At 38.1% G+C, this 17,837-nt stretch overlaps 1 protein-coding gene across 9 annotated transcripts in view; it reads left to right on the top strand.

The window, feature by feature from the left end:
* Positions 1 to 17,837, top strand: part of slc38a6 (solute carrier family 38 member 6) — a 144,960-nt gene that overhangs the window by 48,439 nt on the left and 78,684 nt on the right. For 5 of the 9 annotated variants that reach the window (XM_043697251.1, XM_043697246.1, XM_043697247.1 and 2 more), the window contains 2 exons: positions 527 to 621; positions 1,930 to 2,389. In XM_043697251.1, coding sequence (XP_043553186.1) covers positions 527 to 586 — 60 coding nt within the window. In that variant the 3' untranslated portion in view covers positions 587 to 621; positions 1,930 to 2,389. Of the gene's footprint in view, positions 1 to 526; positions 622 to 1,929; positions 2,390 to 13,137; positions 13,281 to 17,837 lie in introns of those variants that run through there. The other 4 variants (XR_006312722.1, XR_006312721.1, XR_006312723.1 and 1 more) reach the window with 1 other exon arrangement.

The following is a 17,837-nucleotide window of genomic DNA, read 5'->3' as shown; positions in this document are numbered from 1 at the left end:
ATTATGAATCGGAGTCTCTAGTTAGTGACCTTCCTATCTGTGTGGGCTGTTCATCTTGTGCAAAGCAATTGAATCTCCTGTTAACCTCGATCCAAAGGTGAGTACTCCAGTGTATCTAATCTTTTCCTAATCAATTACAACTTTGTTTCTTTTCTTGTCCCATCCCCTCCATTTTTTTTTCCCTCAAAATATGGATATTTTGGCTCATGTCTTGGACATTAAGCAGTTAGGATGTTTTTGAGAGGAAAGTAGATCAACACAAGGAAATGAATACAAAGTAATGCTGATATGGTTAGATGACATTCTGAAGGAGAAGACCTAGTGTGAAATGTAAATTATGTGCATAAATCATTCAGACCATTGGTCTGCTCCACAGCATGTTCTTCACAATTCTGTGTAAAAATCAAAATTGCATACACAATTCATTTGTTTTGCCTTTATGATTGCAAAATATAGCATATGCAAAATGCTATGTACAGATTAATTTGTATCATTTTATGATTTAAAATTCTCTCCTTTTCCTCAGGTTCTACAACTTCAACTGCTTTACTATTTATCTACCCTGGACTCTTTTACTTGCAAATAAGCAGAGAATCTTTAAAATCTTCAAGGAAGCTTAAGGTGAGTTTTGAAATATCTAACTTTACACTGAAAACTGTGTAATGGTTTCTGGTAAAATCCTGGATTTCTTTTTATCATAAGGTGATAGATATTCCACTCTGCTTTATTACCAATGGCCGGTAGAGTGTTGGAGTTCCTTTTTTTTTGATGCTGGCATCTGTTGAATTTAAACTGTTTTTGTCCATTATTGTTAGCACACATCCTTACTCCATTCTATTTTCAGTAATTTATCACATTGATCATATTTTCAAATGTTTAATCAGTTTAACAACAGTCCTTCCTGCCACAAGTACTTGTATCCTTTCAAGTTAAGTAAATATGGTTAGAATAATCCATATTATCCTTTCTTTTTTGACCTATGTAACAAAGGCATTCTAAATACAGGTACACAATCCTTTAACCGAAACGCTTGACCAGCTGGTTTTCGGAATTCAGAATGCTTTGAATTCTGTAATAAGTGACAGTTCAACGGTGAAATTTTTTTAAAAACTTTTACCGGACAGCAGACTCCCATGTGAGTAACAATCCCTGAGATAGAATTGAGGCCTGCCGGTGCTGGGCCTCACCCCTTCACGTCACATCTGAGTGACCCGCATCGAGTGGGTCTGGAGTTGGGTTAACTGTTGCACACCAAACAACCTTATTAATGAGATTAAAAAACTTTTTAAAAACCTTCAGATTTTGGAATTTGGGATTTCAGATAAAGGGTTGTCTACCTGTACCAGGCATGGACCTCAACAGATTGAAATTACTATAGCCATGTGGAAACATCAAACACACCAGTCCTTCTTTGAATGATGTATTGCTTTATTCTCCTTTCTATTATTCTGTCCTTTTTATTAGGCTAACCAGCCTTGAGTGAAGGACACTAATCAGTGCTGCCATCAATCTTGTCAATGCTACTTTCCTGTATTCCAATGTACCAAGTGGTAGCAGGGGGCTTTAATTTTTGTAGCTCAAACCCAAAGTGACACTGCACAGGCGTGTGCATTTCATATTTTAAAGGAAATGGAGGATGCATACACATTTGATTACCTGCATAACTCTTATTGGACCATGTATCCTATCCCTAGGCATATGGTTTCAACATATCCCTTTGCACATTTAGCAAAGCACTAACCCAATTCAAAGCCATATATCAACATCTATATAATAAAGTAATTCCAAGCTGACACTTGGTTTGTACGCCACTACTGATCAGTTTAGTGATCTCGAGGCTGCTGAATTTTAAAATGAAATAAGGATTGTGTAGAAATGTTTTTGTATTTTCTTTCCTTTTGTTTGTTCATTTTTCTTTTGTTTCACCAGGCTCTAGGATTGATTATTCTAGGCATTCTCATTGGGGCTGTTAGTTTGCTTGTTATCATTATAACCTGGCTGCACAATGAAAATTGAGCCTAATCAATGGAATTTGCACAAAGTGAAATCACACAACTCAGGAAGTCATCAGTTGAACAGTGAAATCAACTTTGCAAATGTGTATTTTTTCTCCTGACTTACTGGCAATATGATGACAAGTGAAATTACCTTTTGTTCGAAGTGGGATCAGGTCCTTTGAATCTCAATGGAAATGAAAATAAAACTTGCGACTGGGCATTCAGATTTGTGCAGGATCAAAATTAATGCTATGCTTTGCTTATGTTGAGTAATTATTCTCAATTGGGTTAGGGTGGGAAAGAAATCAACTGATGTGAAGCCATATTACCATGGAGAAACTTCTACCAAAAGGCAAATCTCTAACATTGTAAACTGATAAAACTCAATTTCAGTGACTGGTACAATGTTTTAATTAAATTGCAGTATAAATATTAGTGATTTATGGTAAGTTTTATATTGTTTTCACGTAATCCAAAATGGTCAGTTGAAATTAAATATTTAATACTAATCTTTATTGATAAATGTGCACATAAGGTGACGTTAAATTTGTTCAGACAAAAGTCAAACAGTATTATTGCATACTTTGGGTTAAGGAATAAACCTAAGTTATCACCTATAGATATATTTTGCATTTTGAGTTGTGCATTTGATTCCTTGTGTACCTGTTAAAATAATGCTCAACATCATCTTGACCTTGTACTAGTAAATATGGGTTAAAGGCCATTTTTTCTGCTTTTAAATTTGTTTAATTAAAGTTATATTAATGGAATACTAAGGGAGAGAATGAGTTCTGATCAATTTTGACACCAAACGTTTTTTTTGTCTTGAACCAGTGAGTAATAAATCAAAATACAGAAGTCTTTTAAAGTGCTGCACTCTTGCCTAACTTCACATTAACATTATATAATGATGCAAATTACTAATGTGGCTTTAATAGTCCATTTAGAAAATTCTTCCCTTGATTAACAGTTTAATGTTTTAACTGATGGGTGATATGGTTAACATTTGTCTTGAGGTTCTAAGTAAACTGTTTTTTAATAAGTGACTTTGTTTAAATGTTTTTGAAGTCATTTCTTCTTGGCAGTTAACACTTGGACTTTGAATGATCAAAGGCTGTCACTCAGTTAGATTAATGTTGTTTATGCATTCAGCCAGATTAGGCTGCACATAAAAATGTCGTTGACTGCTGAAGTGCTACTTTTATTCACTAGTGTAACTAATATTTTTGTTCTGAGCTTTAGTCAAGTTTTTTTGTTTATTACTTTGTACTAGCCACACACTTGCTTCCCAAGTTTTTGCACTAAAGTAAATTTGCCATTTTAAAAATTGAAATCCATCTTGCTTTTTGATCTTGATAACCTCTTTAACAGTTGGTTTTTTTAAATACTGGTTGCATATTGTAGCCTATTATGTTTTACTGAATGTCTAATTTATGTTCAGCATTGAAAGTATCTTTTTACATTAGTTTTTCCATTTTATATTAAAAGATAAATATTTGTTTACATTTTCTGGAAAATATTTATTGTGAAATCTTGCACTACTATTTTCAATTATCTTTTGACTTTTGTACAACAAAATAACTTATGTATTGCCTATTTTCTCTTTGGTTCCTGAAAGTGTCTTGTTCTTACATTTTTTCTTTTGAATTCCACTGTGGGGGTGGGGGGAGAAGTCATTTGCTCTGAATTCCCAAAGCATTGCAATAATCCTGTTGTTTTTTTTTTCTTTAAATCATACTTTTTGTAGATGTTGACCCTTCAGTTCTGTTAATACATGTCAAATCAATCTTGTTTTCTCCAGGATTCTGTTTTAAAGCACTTTGATATTCTGTTAATAAATCAGGTTGTTTGTTAAATCTGTCATTTACCTTCAGAAAGCTATTGAACTGTATTTTAAATCTTTTTTGAATATTTCCAAATCTTAGTGTAAATTCCATCATCAAACTTGAAAACTGCAGTGGTTAATTATATGGATTATTGTAAAATAAAGTGTATGCAACAGTGTTATCGTTCTGATGTGCATTGTGTTGATATAAAGTCTACTGGAGAGGACAGATTTTAAAATCTATTTTTGGGCTTGGCATCAATCTCCATTCCTACACTTGGCTTGGGTTTTTGTTTTGAAAAGAAGAGTAATTCCTTTTGAAGGAAATGGCTTATGCTGGATGCCAGCCTCTCTTTCTTTCTTTTGAGACTTGAACTGGGAATCTTGATTATTTCTTTGATAACTATTCACCAGCAGAATTCCAGCTTGTCCTCTCAGCATTTTGAAGCAACAATTGAAGATCTGGGGACTCTGGCAAAGATACTTCTCAGGTCTGAGAGATGTTGGGATAAATTTATAACCCCTGCCTAAAATTAACTAATCTTACACCAACTAGGAATATACCAAATTTTGATGCTTCTGTGAGTGACATTTTTACATGGTTTTTTTTGAGGAATCCCAGTGATTTTTTTCTCCCTAAGTTTTGGCTTATTCGTCTTGCCTATATTTGACTACATTTCGCTCATCTTAGCAAGCATAGTTATCATGTCAGTCTCTCAATTACCTTTTTTGAATAACTTGACTGGTATTATGTATAATATGTTCTATTTTCATCAGTAAACTCAATGCTATCATGACTGATCTGATAATCCTCAATGCCACTCGTAACCCTTGTTTGTCTGAACTAGGGTGCTATCTTTTGTGGCTCGTGGATGACAAGGTTCCCAAATCACCCTAGTTAGCTCTTCTGTAGTCTTTATCTAATTAAATAAGATTCAGGTGCTCTATTCTTCCTGCCAAAGTGCATAACCTCAATCTTTATATTCCACATACCAAGATTTTAGCCCCCTCACCTAACTTGTCTGTCCCACTGTAATCTCCATCACCCTGTACCTTCTCGCCTATTTTTGTCATCTGCAACCTCAGCTAAAATAAATTCACTTTCCTCATCCAAACCATTAAATAGTAAATAATTGTAGATCCAGCACTGATGACCATGGCACTCCCAGTTAAGTCGTCATCCTCAAAATGCCCATTTGTCCCAATTTTCTCTCCAGGCTAATATTACTTGGAACACCATGGACTCTTAAATAGCTAAAGTGTAGCATCTTATCAAACACCTTTTTTTTCTAAAATTGAAATGTTACCTTGCTGCTACCACTTTTGACTTCTTGTATAGTCTGAACTTCTACAGCATAGTATGTTAGACTATTGCAATCCTCTCTCAAACCCCCTTAATTGAAATAATAACCCGCACATCATTATACTCTAGAACACTTCCAACCCTAGCATGTTTGCAAAATATTTTAACAATATAATTATCCAAGTTGCGTTTCAGAAATATTTGCACAATTCTTTTTGTCATCTACTAAAAGAATATGCATACCTCTTTTACCCGTCACCCCACCTTGAGTTGCTTTAAAAAAAAAATTAAGCCTGAAAGTACTACTCCTAGCACTGAAAACAACTAGATGGTACCTCCGTTATCCCTTTAAATCAAAGACTCCATAAACAATCCAGATTCTGGACTCATTAGAAGATATGTTGATGCAGGAAAGACCTTTCCTCTATTACAACATATTAACATAGAAAATCTAAATATGTTGAAGAGAAATAATATAATTGGAAGTCAATTGTGCTCAAATAGAGATTGAAGGTCTTTTCATTTAGTGAAATTAACTTTTTATTATATTGCTTTGAGATCCCTTCCACATATTAAGTCATACTATATGGAACTAACTGTTGTGCACCATAACTTGCATTATGTTGCATCATTCCCTAGCTTGGGATGGTTGTAACATACTTTACAGCAATGGAGTACATTTGAATTTGAGTCACTTCTAATGTAGAAATTGTAATGACGAGATTGCACTTGAGCTCCTGCATGCAGCAATGAAATGAGTTGCCAGATCATGGAGTTATTTATGGCACAGGAGGCTAGTTAATCTGTTTTCTTGTGGGTAGTGTTCAAATTCATTAATGCTTGTGTTATTAAATGATCTCTTTTAACCAACCTATTGGACTTATTACTGAACAAATTTCTTCAAAATGGGAAATCTGAGGTTGTACTGTACTTGCATTTCTCAAAAGCAAGTACAGTACAAAGTGCCACAAGTCATTGTAGAAAATGAATGCCACAAGTCATTGTAGAAAATGAATGCTTGTAGTGGAAGGCTAACATATTGGTAATGTTGTGGACTAGGTCAGACCACTCAAAGCATTCTTAAGAAGGCAGCCCAGACCATAACTTTGCAGATTAGATAATTTTCACTGTACACTTATCAAAACAGTAAGTTAGCTAGGTTTTCTACCAGGTTTTAAAACCAACAAAAATTATTCACAAAATTACACAATGAAACATAAAGAACCCTAACAGAACTCAGTCCGTCCACACTAGACTTAATTATGCTGTTCTGAATATACACAACAGTCCCAATAAGCAAACCCCCTTTTAAACAGTATTAAAAACAAAGGAACAGATGCTTACAGGTTGAAGTTAGAAGGGCAGAAGGAGAGAGAGCCTGTTCACACAGCTCACTGCTGAACTCTCAACTAGTTCTGGACTGAACTGCTTAGCTAGAGAGCTGACCACTCCCCTTTCATTATACAGGTCACTTCCAAAATATGATCACTTTGGCCTGAAGTCTCATCTGTTTACATATAAACTTGAATATAAAAGTAGGAAGCTTACGTTTCAGTTTCTCAGAACTGAGACCACAGCATTGGTCTTTCATGCAAAGAAGGATGTAAATGCAGCAGAGGCCTTCAGAGAAGGCTAACTGATGAATGTTTGGAATGGGTATTATTCTTTTGTGAGGAAAGGTTGAACAGGCTAAGTTTGTATCTTCTGGAGTTTAGAGGAATAAGAGGTGACTTGATTGAAACTCAAGATCCTGAGAGGCCTTGATAGGATAGATGTGGAAATTGTTTGCTTTTATAGGGGAATCCAGACCAAGGTGTCACTTGGAAAAACATGGGGCTGCTCAATTAAAGTTAAGATGAGGTGAAATCTCTGACTGGGTCATTTGAGCCTTTGGAACTGTTCCTGAAAAGTGATGCAAGCAGAGCCTTCAAACAGTCTTACAGCAGAGCTGGATCAATTATTGGTAAGCAAAGGAGTAGAAGATCATTAGGTGAGAATGGATTCAAGGTTACAGTCCAATCTGCCATGTTCTTAAATGGTGAAGTAAGCTTTAGGGACTGAATGGTCAACTCATTGTATGTTCATTTCTTCCTGCACCCAAACCTTAGCTTGTGTCCTCTAGTCATTATTTCATTAGCTAATTGGAACATTTTTCCATGTCTGCCATAATTAAGTCTTCTATAAAGTCTTCCCTGTGTTCTCCTTGGAGCAAAGGACATCAGTTTTTTTTTTATGCCATAAGACATGATCAGACAGTGGGCCGAATGGCCTACTTCTGCTCATGTCTAATGACGGGGAAAAAAAACTGATGTCCTTTGCTCCGAGGAGAACATGGAAGGTTTTATAGGTTACTTAAGTATGTAGACAAGGAAAAACTTTCCAGTTAGCTAATGGAATAATGAAATAAAGGCAGCAGCTTATAACAACAGCTGGGAGAAAACAACTGACTCAATTCCATTTTTATTTTAATTATAGAGAAAGGTAGCAATGTTCGCGCTCATACACACTTCCATGCAAAGTCTTCTCAATGACTCGTTCACATCACAACTATCTAGCTACTGAGGAACCAATCATCAAAGTTCTCACCAAGATGATGATCTTTGGTTTGGCATTTATGACTAGTCACTTCTGCACAATCAGCTACCTATTGCTAGCCATTTCACACTCTTCAAAAATTCTGCTGTCAGGTCATGTACAAACAGCCCTCCACCCAGTACTTGAAGAAAGCAGCAGTACAAACAGGACTTAAGCTGCAGCAATGCATTCCACAGTTTCAATCACGTATATCCTCACAAGGTTATATAACAAACAAATAACACACCATAATGCCTGCATTGATTCATCCTTCCTCCTGTAATTGCTTTATTGGTTCCAGTAATGTGAATAATCTTAATATTGAATGGATGAAATAATAGAATAATCATGTATTCAATTTTAAACTTATCAACAAGTGACTCATAGAATCCCTACAGTATGGGTACAGGCCATTTGGCCATCGAGTCTGCACCAACTCTCCAGAGAGTATCCCACCCAGAACTCTCCAGAGAGTATCCCACCCAGATCTCTCTCCTCTCTCCTCCCTCTCCCTCCCATGGCCGATCCATGTAACCTACATATCCCTGGACAACTTAGCGTAGCCATTCCACCTCATCTGCACATCTTTGAATTGTGGGAGGAAACCCATGTAGACAGTCATCCAAGCGTCGGCTTGAACCTGGATCACTGGTATTGAGAGTCAGTAGTGCTAACCACTGAGCCATTGTGCTGATGGCTTATGATAATTAACTGTGAGGATGATAGTGTGGAACTCCAAAAGAACATTGACGAGTTGATGGAGAGGGCAGATGAGATGTGATGGAGAGAAGTGTGAGATGATGCACTTTGGTTGGAAGAATATTGAAAAACAATGTAAAGTAAAGGCTACAATTTTAAAGGGGGTGCAGGAGCAGAAGGAACTGGATATATATGTGCCCAGATCATCAAACGTGGCAAAACATGGAGAGAGCTCGTGATAAAGCAAACAGTGTTCTCAGCCTATTTAATAAGGGCATAGAGTACAAGAGCAAGGAGATAGTTGAAATTGTACGAGATGATTGTTAGACCTCGTGGAGTTCTATGTATAGTTGTGGATATCCCATTATAGGAAAGATGTTATACATTGGAGAAAGTACAGAAGTGACTTACTAGGATGCTTCCAGAAATTAGAAACTTCAATTTTGATGATAGACTGAAGAAGTTGGGACTGTTTTCCTTGGAGGGAAGACTGAGAGGAGATTTGATAGAGGTTTCAAAATTATGAGCAGGCTAGTTAGAGTAGATAAGGAGAAGCTGTCCCTGCTCATGAAAGAAAAAGGAACACAAGGACATAGACTTGATCTAATGTGCAAATTAAGCAGAGTGATTAAAGAGAACTTTTTCACACTGGATAATTAGGGTATGGCAATGTAGTGGAGGCACGTTCAACTAATAGAAATGGTGCGCAGGAATATGGAGAAAAGGCAGGAAATCAACACTAGATAATAAAGTCAGTGCAGGAATGATGGGCAATAGCCTCTTTATGCACCATGATGATTCTGTGTGATTAATGCTTCTCTTACAATGTTGAATATAGGCTTCAAAGTGTTGAAGAGTCAATAATAATCCCAAAGTATTTTTTTCTGCAGTAGAGTACTTCCTCTGATACGGGTTTATTTGTTAGGTAAATAGCGGTATTGCCACTCTTGATATGTTTACAAAATTGCTTCCAGTTTCTCAAATGCTACTTGGCATTCCACTGACTACACCATCTTTGCTTGTTCCCTTAACAAAATTGTTAAATTTATTGCTATTGAGCTGAAATTATGCCCAGTAACATCCACACACATTCCTAAAAACCTCCTGCTTTCTTGTTTAGTTTTAGGATTTGCTAATGGTGAACTGTGCAGAAGTGGGTACTGCAAATGCTAGAGATTAGAGTCAAGATTAGAGTGGTGCTAGAAAAGCATAGCAGGTCAGGCAGCATCCGAGGAGCAGGAAAAGTGATGTTTTGGGCAAAAGCCCTTCATCAGGAAAGGGCTTTTGCCCAAAATGTCGATTGTCCAGTTCCTCAGATGTTGCCTGACCTGCTGTGCTTTTCCAGCACCACTCTAATCTTGACTCTAATGGTGAACTGTAGCTGCTTTGACTAGGTTCAATCAAATAATTTTCCAGCAAGTATTGAGTCTTTGTTTCCACATAAGTGTGTTTTTCTGGGCTTAACTAAGCCAGGATGGTGAATGGCTTGAAAAATAACATGCAGGTGGTGGTGTTCCCATGTAATTGCTGCCCTTGTCCTTCTAGCTGGAAGTGGTCATGGGTTTGGAAGGTGATGTCTGAAGATCTTCGGTCAGTTTCTGCAGTGCATCTTGTAGAGCATTGGTGGTGGAGGGAGTTGGAAATGTGTTGCTGGAAAAGCGCAGCAGGTCAGGCAGCATCCAGGGAACAGGAGAATCGACGTTTCGGGCATAAGTCCTTCTTCAGGAATGAGGAAAGTTTGTCCAGCAGGCTAAGATAAAAGGTGGGGGGGAGGGGCGTCGGAAATGTGATAGGTGGAAAGAGGTCAAGGTGAGGGTGATAGGTCAGACTGGGGTGGGGGCGGAGAGGTCGGGAAGAAGATTGCAGGTTAGGAAGGCGGTGCTGAATTCGATGGATTTGACTGAGACAGGGTGGGGGGAGGGGAAATGAGGAAACTGGTGAAATCCGAGTTCATCCCTTGTGGTTGGAGGGTTCCTAGGCGGAAGATGAGGCGTTCTTCCTCCAAACATCGTTTTGTTGTGGTCTGACGATGGAGGAGTCCAAAGACCTGCATATCCTTGGTGGAGTGGGAGGGGGAATTGAAATGTTGAGCCACAGGGTGGTTGGGTTGGTTGGTCCGGGTGTCCCAGAGGTGTTCTCTGAAACGCTTTGTCCTGGATGTTGTCAAGCATCTTGAGTGTTGTTGGAGCTGCAGCCATCCAGACACGTGTGAAGTATTCCATCCCCGTCCTTCCTTGTGCCTTGTAGATGGTGAATAGGTTCTGGGGAGTCAGGAGGTGAGTTAATTGCTATAGTATTCCTAGCCTCTGACCTGCTCTTGTAACCATTGTGTTTATGTGGCAAGTCCAATTGAGCTTCTGGTCACTGGTAATCCCAAGGCTGTTGATAGTGGGGGAATTCAGTGATTGTAACAACATTGAATGTCAAGGGGCAGTAGTAAGATTGTCTCATGTTGGAGATAGTCATAGCCTGGCATTTGTGTGGCACAAATATTACTTGTCATTTATCAGCCCAAGCCTGGATATTGTCCAGATCTTATTGCACATAAACATGGACTGCTGTAGTATATGAGGAGTCGCAAATGGTGCTGAACATTGTGCAATCATCGGTGAAAATCCCCACTTCTGACCTTATAGTGGAGGGAAGGTTATTGATGAATGAGCAGAAGATGTTTGGACCTAGGACACTACCCTAAGGAACTCTCATTTTCCTTCCTTTAAATATGAGAACATAATGCTCAACTGCCTGGGCATTTCTGTGTTGCCTAATCAAATTGTAGGAAGTTCACTTGGATAGCTGTCTACCTCTCCTTTAACCTCACTCCATTTTTCTTTATTTGTTAAAGTGTGTGTATCACTGGCTAGGCTAGAATTTATTGTCCATCCCTAATTGATCAGAGGGCAGCTAAGAGACAACACATTGCTGTCAGTCTTGTCTCTGTTATCCTCCACCATTCTTACCACCTGCTCCTCTTTATCCTCTTTTTGATGATACCATTTCAACATGTTTATGTGACATAAACTGATTCTTATTCCTACAATCAGGAGTAGCTATTAGATTGGTCAGTCACCTTACACACTTTCCATACCTTGTCGCGGTCACTGAACTTGACTTTCAGAGGTTCATCTTGCAAAAGCAACAAAATCAGTACTTCATCAGCCACTTGAAATGTTCTAGTTAAGAATATTTATCTGTGCAATCTTTTCATTTGTGAAGCCTTCAGATGCTCTCCTGTACTACTTAACATGCTCCTATGAATCTTTCTGGAAATATGGAATCTAATGTTGAGGATTTGACTTTTTGTTTCAAGTATTTCTCCCTAATCCATTTTAATTGACTTTCATGATCATAAATCAACTCAAATAGTGTAAACCCGGTAGATTCATTTGGGGAATCTCTAGTGACAAACAGTAAGAAATCCAATCCTTGGCCCCAATCCATGACAGTATGATTTATTTATGGTTTTGGGAGTCTAATAGTGCCTCTTCAAAAATCCCATGTTTGCACATGATAAGCAATTGACTTAAATTGTTTTATTCACTGCTGATGATTTTAAGTATCATTCATGACAGCAAATATGGTACCAGACATGAAAAGCATAAGTGTTTTTGATGGCAGAATAATTAAAATGGCTATGACTAAGATTTTTTTTTAATCAAAGTCTAAATAAATCCCTTTCCAAGGATGGTCAGTTGAAGAGTCTGCAGAATGCAAGCACACCACAGTTAACTGAGAAAGTGTAGCTGTTTTGAATATAAATATATTTTAATAGCATCAGCTGTTCAAGCCATCTCTCTCTAGGCTTTGGCTGTGTGTGGTATATCCATGCAATTACACTTGGTACCTCAGCACTTCTGTCCATAAGTCTGTGGACAGAATGGCAGCCACAAGACGCCAGCAAACTATCTGCACCTGGTTTAAATTTGAAGGTTGTTTTACATGATGTCAGAATACTATTGTCAGCAACCTAAAGGTCACAGCAGCATTCATTGTAAGAAAGGAGGCTTTCCATTTCTAGAATTCTTCTAGCTTTATTGTAGTGGAGCTATAAAATCAAAGAATATGATTAATAGTTTCAGTGCTTCAGATCTTTCAAAAAAAAATTGTTTTGTAAACCCTGCCTAGATGACACTGATGGGCTCTGACACACATTAACCGTTTCAGTGATGTATCATGCAGCATTCTTAATCGAAGTCGGATGCAAAAAAGTGATCCTCCTAAAATTCAAATATTGGAATAATTATGATTTGCTAAATTACAGATGTGTACAATAGTCATGCTTTATAAAATAAGACAGCTGACGTTGAGGTTGCAATTACAACTTGCAATGTATCTTGACAGTCGAGATGAAACCATACAAATTTGAGATTGTACTCAGATTTAAGACTGACAAAGCTAATACAACAATAGATTGCTTTGCATTTACTCCAGTGATCAATCGGATTTTGTTTGGTGAAACAGATCCCTTAAGTGTAACCATTCAAAGAGATAGATCCAATTCACATATTGTAGCTGTGTTTTTTTTTAATTAAGTAAATACCATAATTCCATCTTCTCATTTGCTCTCCGTAGATAAATTGAAATTTTGTTTAACAAAATAATTCTCTTTCTAGCCAGTACAGAAAAAGATGGGGGGTGGGGGGCACCAAATAGAGTCATAAACATTAACAATTCTATTACATGGTTCAATTATTTAATACTCATGTTTTGAAACATATTACATTTTGATTTGTTTCAAGATTTTGTGAATGAGAACGAAAATAAAACACCAAAGGCTACTGAGTAAAATGAAAGACATTTCCATTGCCCAGTGATTGCTGCTGATAGAGAATTTCTCAGTTTGGTTTATGTCCAAGGCACAAAAACTACAACAATAGGAAAGGTAATTTTATATTTTTTATGTTTCATATGTATTTGCCCAAGTAATATTCATCTGGAGCTTTAAGTTAAGTTTGGTTGACTACTGATGCACTGTTTAATGTGATGTTTTGATCAGATAGTCTCTAACATGTTTAATTGTAAGCTGCTGTCGCTAGTCAAACTCCCCCTATCACAGTTTGACCAAATGTGAAACCTGAAACTGAGACATTCACCCCTGGGAGCAGTGAACTTGGTAAGTAAAAGGAATGCAGAGAACTGCTATAAAACATTTCACCCTACCGGGAATATATCCAAATTAATCTTAACAATTTATAAGAAGGGAATACTATAAAATATTTATGCAAGAACCTTAAAAAAAGTTTGTGTTTGCATCAGACCTACTAATAGAGTTTTATAACTATCATTGGAAAAGTGGATACTACTCAAATCCGTAAAAACTATTTTAATTGAAATATAATGCAAGATAAATTTCTTAGTATATTAATGGAGTACATTAATGCTATTTAACTTCCTGGTTAGTAGAAATGGCATATCAATGACATCAGTGTCTGCCTGTATACCTGCATGGCGTGATATTGTTGCATACGATAGAAATGCATATTTGAGCTGCAACAGTGTTTCAAACTGTGCAATGTCAGGCTCTCATCCAGAAGAATTGGTGACCCGTACCATTATTGAAACTGATTTTTGATCGCATTCGAGTGGTGACTTAGTCAAAAACAATCATTTGAATCAGGTACTTGTGACCCTGGAGCATGAATTACATCAGAAGGAGTTTGCTTCTAGTGTATAATGTATATTGTCACAAGCCAGTACCATTCAGCTAGTTACTAATATAAGAAGTAGCATGACAACATAGGATAATGTGTGAATTGAGGCTGATACTGAGAAAATACTAAATAACTTACTAACCCTTAGATCTCCTAACTGCAGTGATATTGCTCCGAGGCTGACTCTGTATTCCACCTCCATTTCCTTTGACATCATCACTCAATTTTTTTCTGCTATTGACAGCTAAGTAAGCAAGAACCCCATTTATTTCCCACCTTTAGTTGTCCTGGAGGAGGTGCAAACGATGCTGCTAAGAGGCCATCCGTAGAGCTTTGACTCTGAGATGATAAAATGGAAATATATATAGTGTGTTACTTGGCGGTCAGGTGCTCCCATATACCAGCTGTCTTTGTCTTTCTAACTGGTGGAGGTCTCAGGATTGGGAGATGCTGTCAAGAGATTTTGGTAGACTCCTGACACCAGGACAATGGTGGATGGTGTGAGTGTTTAACAGAGTCAACATGGTGTAAATCAAATGGATTATTTGTCTTGTTATGTCAGGTTTCTTGTCAAGTTGTTGGAGCTGCATTAATTGATAATGCTTCTGGCTTTCCCTTTAAGATGCTTAGCAGACATGCTTGGGAAGGCAAGTGGTGAGTTTCATAGCAATAGAAGCAGGAGTAGGCCACTTGGCCAATCAACAAGGTAAAAACAATGACTTCAGATGCTGGAAACCTCCTTGGATGCTGCCTGAACTGCTGTGCTCTTCCAGCACCACTAATTCAAAATCCATTTGGCCAATCAAGCCTGCTCCGCCATTCATTAAGATCATGGCTGATCTATCCATCGTCTCAGCTCCTCATACTGCATTATCCCCATAACCCTTAATTCCCCTACCGTGCAAAAACCCATCCAACTGTGTCTTGGATAGATTTAATGAAGCTGGCTCTATTGCTTCTTTGGTTAGAGACAAAAAAAACTGCATATGCTAGATTCCAAGGTAGACCAGCAGGATGCTGGAAGAACACAGCAAGACACTATTGTCACCCACCCCCCCGCCCCCATATGATGAGTTTCCCTCTCATCCCAGCATGCTGCCTCCAGTCGCCAGAATTGAGTCCCCACATTGTCTGTCACAGAAGTGGCCCAGGATATACCCCTTGACTTTCACTGAGCTATGACCCATCCCCTCTGAATAACTTGGGTGGACTGCCCTGAAAGCTGAGTGAGCAGACCCCGACTGATCTGTGTACAGCTCCCCGAATGATTCACCATAACTCCCCAGGCTGGCTGTATTGAACCTGCAGGACTGATTGTAATCCACTCCCCAAACTGTAATGATGCAGACTCCCAATCACTGACCATCCCTAGCAGCATCCCGCTAATGTTTTTTGTTCTGTGCAGATCTGTGAGATCCGAGCGCTGCAATAACTTCCAGAACCAGAATTCAATGCTCCAAACAGTGTTTGCCCACCAATCTATACCTGTGGATCCTCGAAACAGTCACACAACCTAGAGGGAACATTGGCCCCAAGCAGCTGACAGACCATGTCCAAGCCCCTGGACTGATATGTGGTGCAGCCTTTGGCTGACTATTCAAGGACTCCTTGACCTAAGACTCTAAAGACCATATCTTTCTATGTTTCTATATTTTTAGATTGTGAATTGAAGTGGGATCAGAACTGTTTTGGAAATCAAGGATTGTTGTAGTTTTTAAAATCAAATTACCTGGCCCTCATTGAGAACACTTTTTACACTGCTGTTTGTTCAGGTGAAAGTGGAAGCTTGAACAACTTCAACAAACAGAATTTGCTGGAAAAGCTCAGCAAGTCTGTCAGCATTTTGGAGAAAAAGCACAGTTAAAGTTTCAGGTCTAGCGACCCTTCTTCAGAACAGGATAGTGGAAGCTTAGTTTGCAGGTGAGCTGGAGCCAAGGGCTGTGTACAAGTGGAACTTGGGCTGAGAACAAGCTGATTAGTCTGCAGACTATTAGTGGACTAGTGACCAGTTATTGATGATAAAGGTCTTCTGCCTGCCAACAACTGTAGGATTAGCTTCCAGATAGCTAAACAGTTTGTGGTTATGAATCTTTTATTCATAGTCATCAGACCTGTGGAGGGAAAGAGCTGTTTTGCTTTGCAATAAAAAATGCATCTGAAAGTCTGAAAATAGCCAGTTTATTTCCCCTTTCCAAATGTTGTAAGCTGTGACTTTTAATCGATAAGTCAAAACCCTTTGAGTGGGAACCAGTCACCATTTGCATCTTGCAAACAGATGAAGATACCTGGAGAAGGAAGACCCAGAAGCAGTATTCTGATCATCATAAGGGATCGACTCAGCACACTCTGTGAACGTACAAACAGCTTTTCCTCCACCAAATAATATTAATTTCTTTTCCTGTCCGTGTCTGTCTGCATTTCTGTGTAGAAGAGGGGTTTAGAAGGGATTTTGAATTTTAATGAGGAGAGTTACGTCAATAGATCATAATTGTTAATCTGTAGCTAGAATCTATTTTTTGCAACAAGAAAATCTTGGTAAGTACAGAAACCTGGTCCATGCTTTCCGTCAACCTGGGTCTGAAAGTCAGATACATTAAGGAATTCTACATAATTTTTCACATCTTCAACTTCCATGATAACGGGCAGAATAGCTTGGCTTGATTTCCAGCATGAGGCATGAGACTCCATTGACTTGCTTGAGGATTACTTCCCTGGACTTTGAGACATGGCCATTTGATTGATGAAAATGCAGTGTGTTTGCCATATACACTGCTGGCTCATGGTGCAGGTCTGATGTCACACAGGGCCAAACTGCAACATGTCCATCTCCTTGACTAGTGAGAATATTACTTGCCCCTTATTGGCCGAAGCCTGAAAGTTATGCAGATTTTGCTATATTTGTTTACAGCCTGTTTCAATATCACTGAAACTCAAGGCAAATTCTGTCCTTGGAAATGATAATGTGATAGTTGGTAGAAAAATGACCAATTCTGTTCCTCAAAGCCTGTAATTATGTCTTTGAATACCATGGATATAGCTGAAGAAGTCGTAACGCTTGTGTTTATAGCAAAATCAACTTGCACATCCTGAATGAACTGGTGTCTGTTTACAAATGGATGAAGAGTTTTTTGTGTTCCAAGGTCAAGAATGTAGCAGCAAATTGCAATGTTCTGGGATTAAGAAGATTTCTGTCAACTCCATGACAGTTCAAATGAGTTTATGTTGTAGGATGATGGTGTTATTATGCAGACAAATATTGAGAAGGGCAATTTTATTGCACCTGTCAAAAAATGATTGTGATATCAATTTTACATAATGATATAGAATGCACAATAAAAAGGGTTCGGATTTTCCATTTCATGTCTACACAGATTTCAAGTAAAGTTAAAAGTTTTTTTTTAACTAAGCAGCATTGTTATTTATTTTAAAATGTATTTGGTATATACAGCATTTATTTTGCACTCTTAAATAAAAATATTGACAGTAAATCGAAGATGTGATCAATACATTAAGAAAAGCAAAGAGGCAGATATTTGGAATATCTGCACAGCTAAAGATTTTTTTTAAGAAACCCTACAGTTTGGAAACAGGCTATTTGACCCAACAAGGAGATAGGAGAAAGTGAGGATTGCAGATGCTGAAGATCAGAGCTGAAAATGTGTTGCTGGAAAAGCGCAGCAGGTCAGGCAGCATCCAAGGAACAGGAGAATCGACGTTTCGGGCATGAGCCCTTCTTCAGGAATGAGGAAAGTGTGTCCAGCAGGCTAAGATAAAAGGTAGGGAGGAGG

Source organism: Chiloscyllium plagiosum, chromosome 10 (genome assembly GCF_004010195.1).
Source record: "Chiloscyllium plagiosum isolate BGI_BamShark_2017 chromosome 10, ASM401019v2, whole genome shotgun sequence".
NCBI lineage: Eukaryota > Metazoa > Chordata > Chondrichthyes > Orectolobiformes > Hemiscylliidae > Chiloscyllium > Chiloscyllium plagiosum.
The sequence above is the reverse complement of the archived record's forward strand: the minus strand, read 5'-3'. Positions and strand labels throughout refer to the sequence as shown.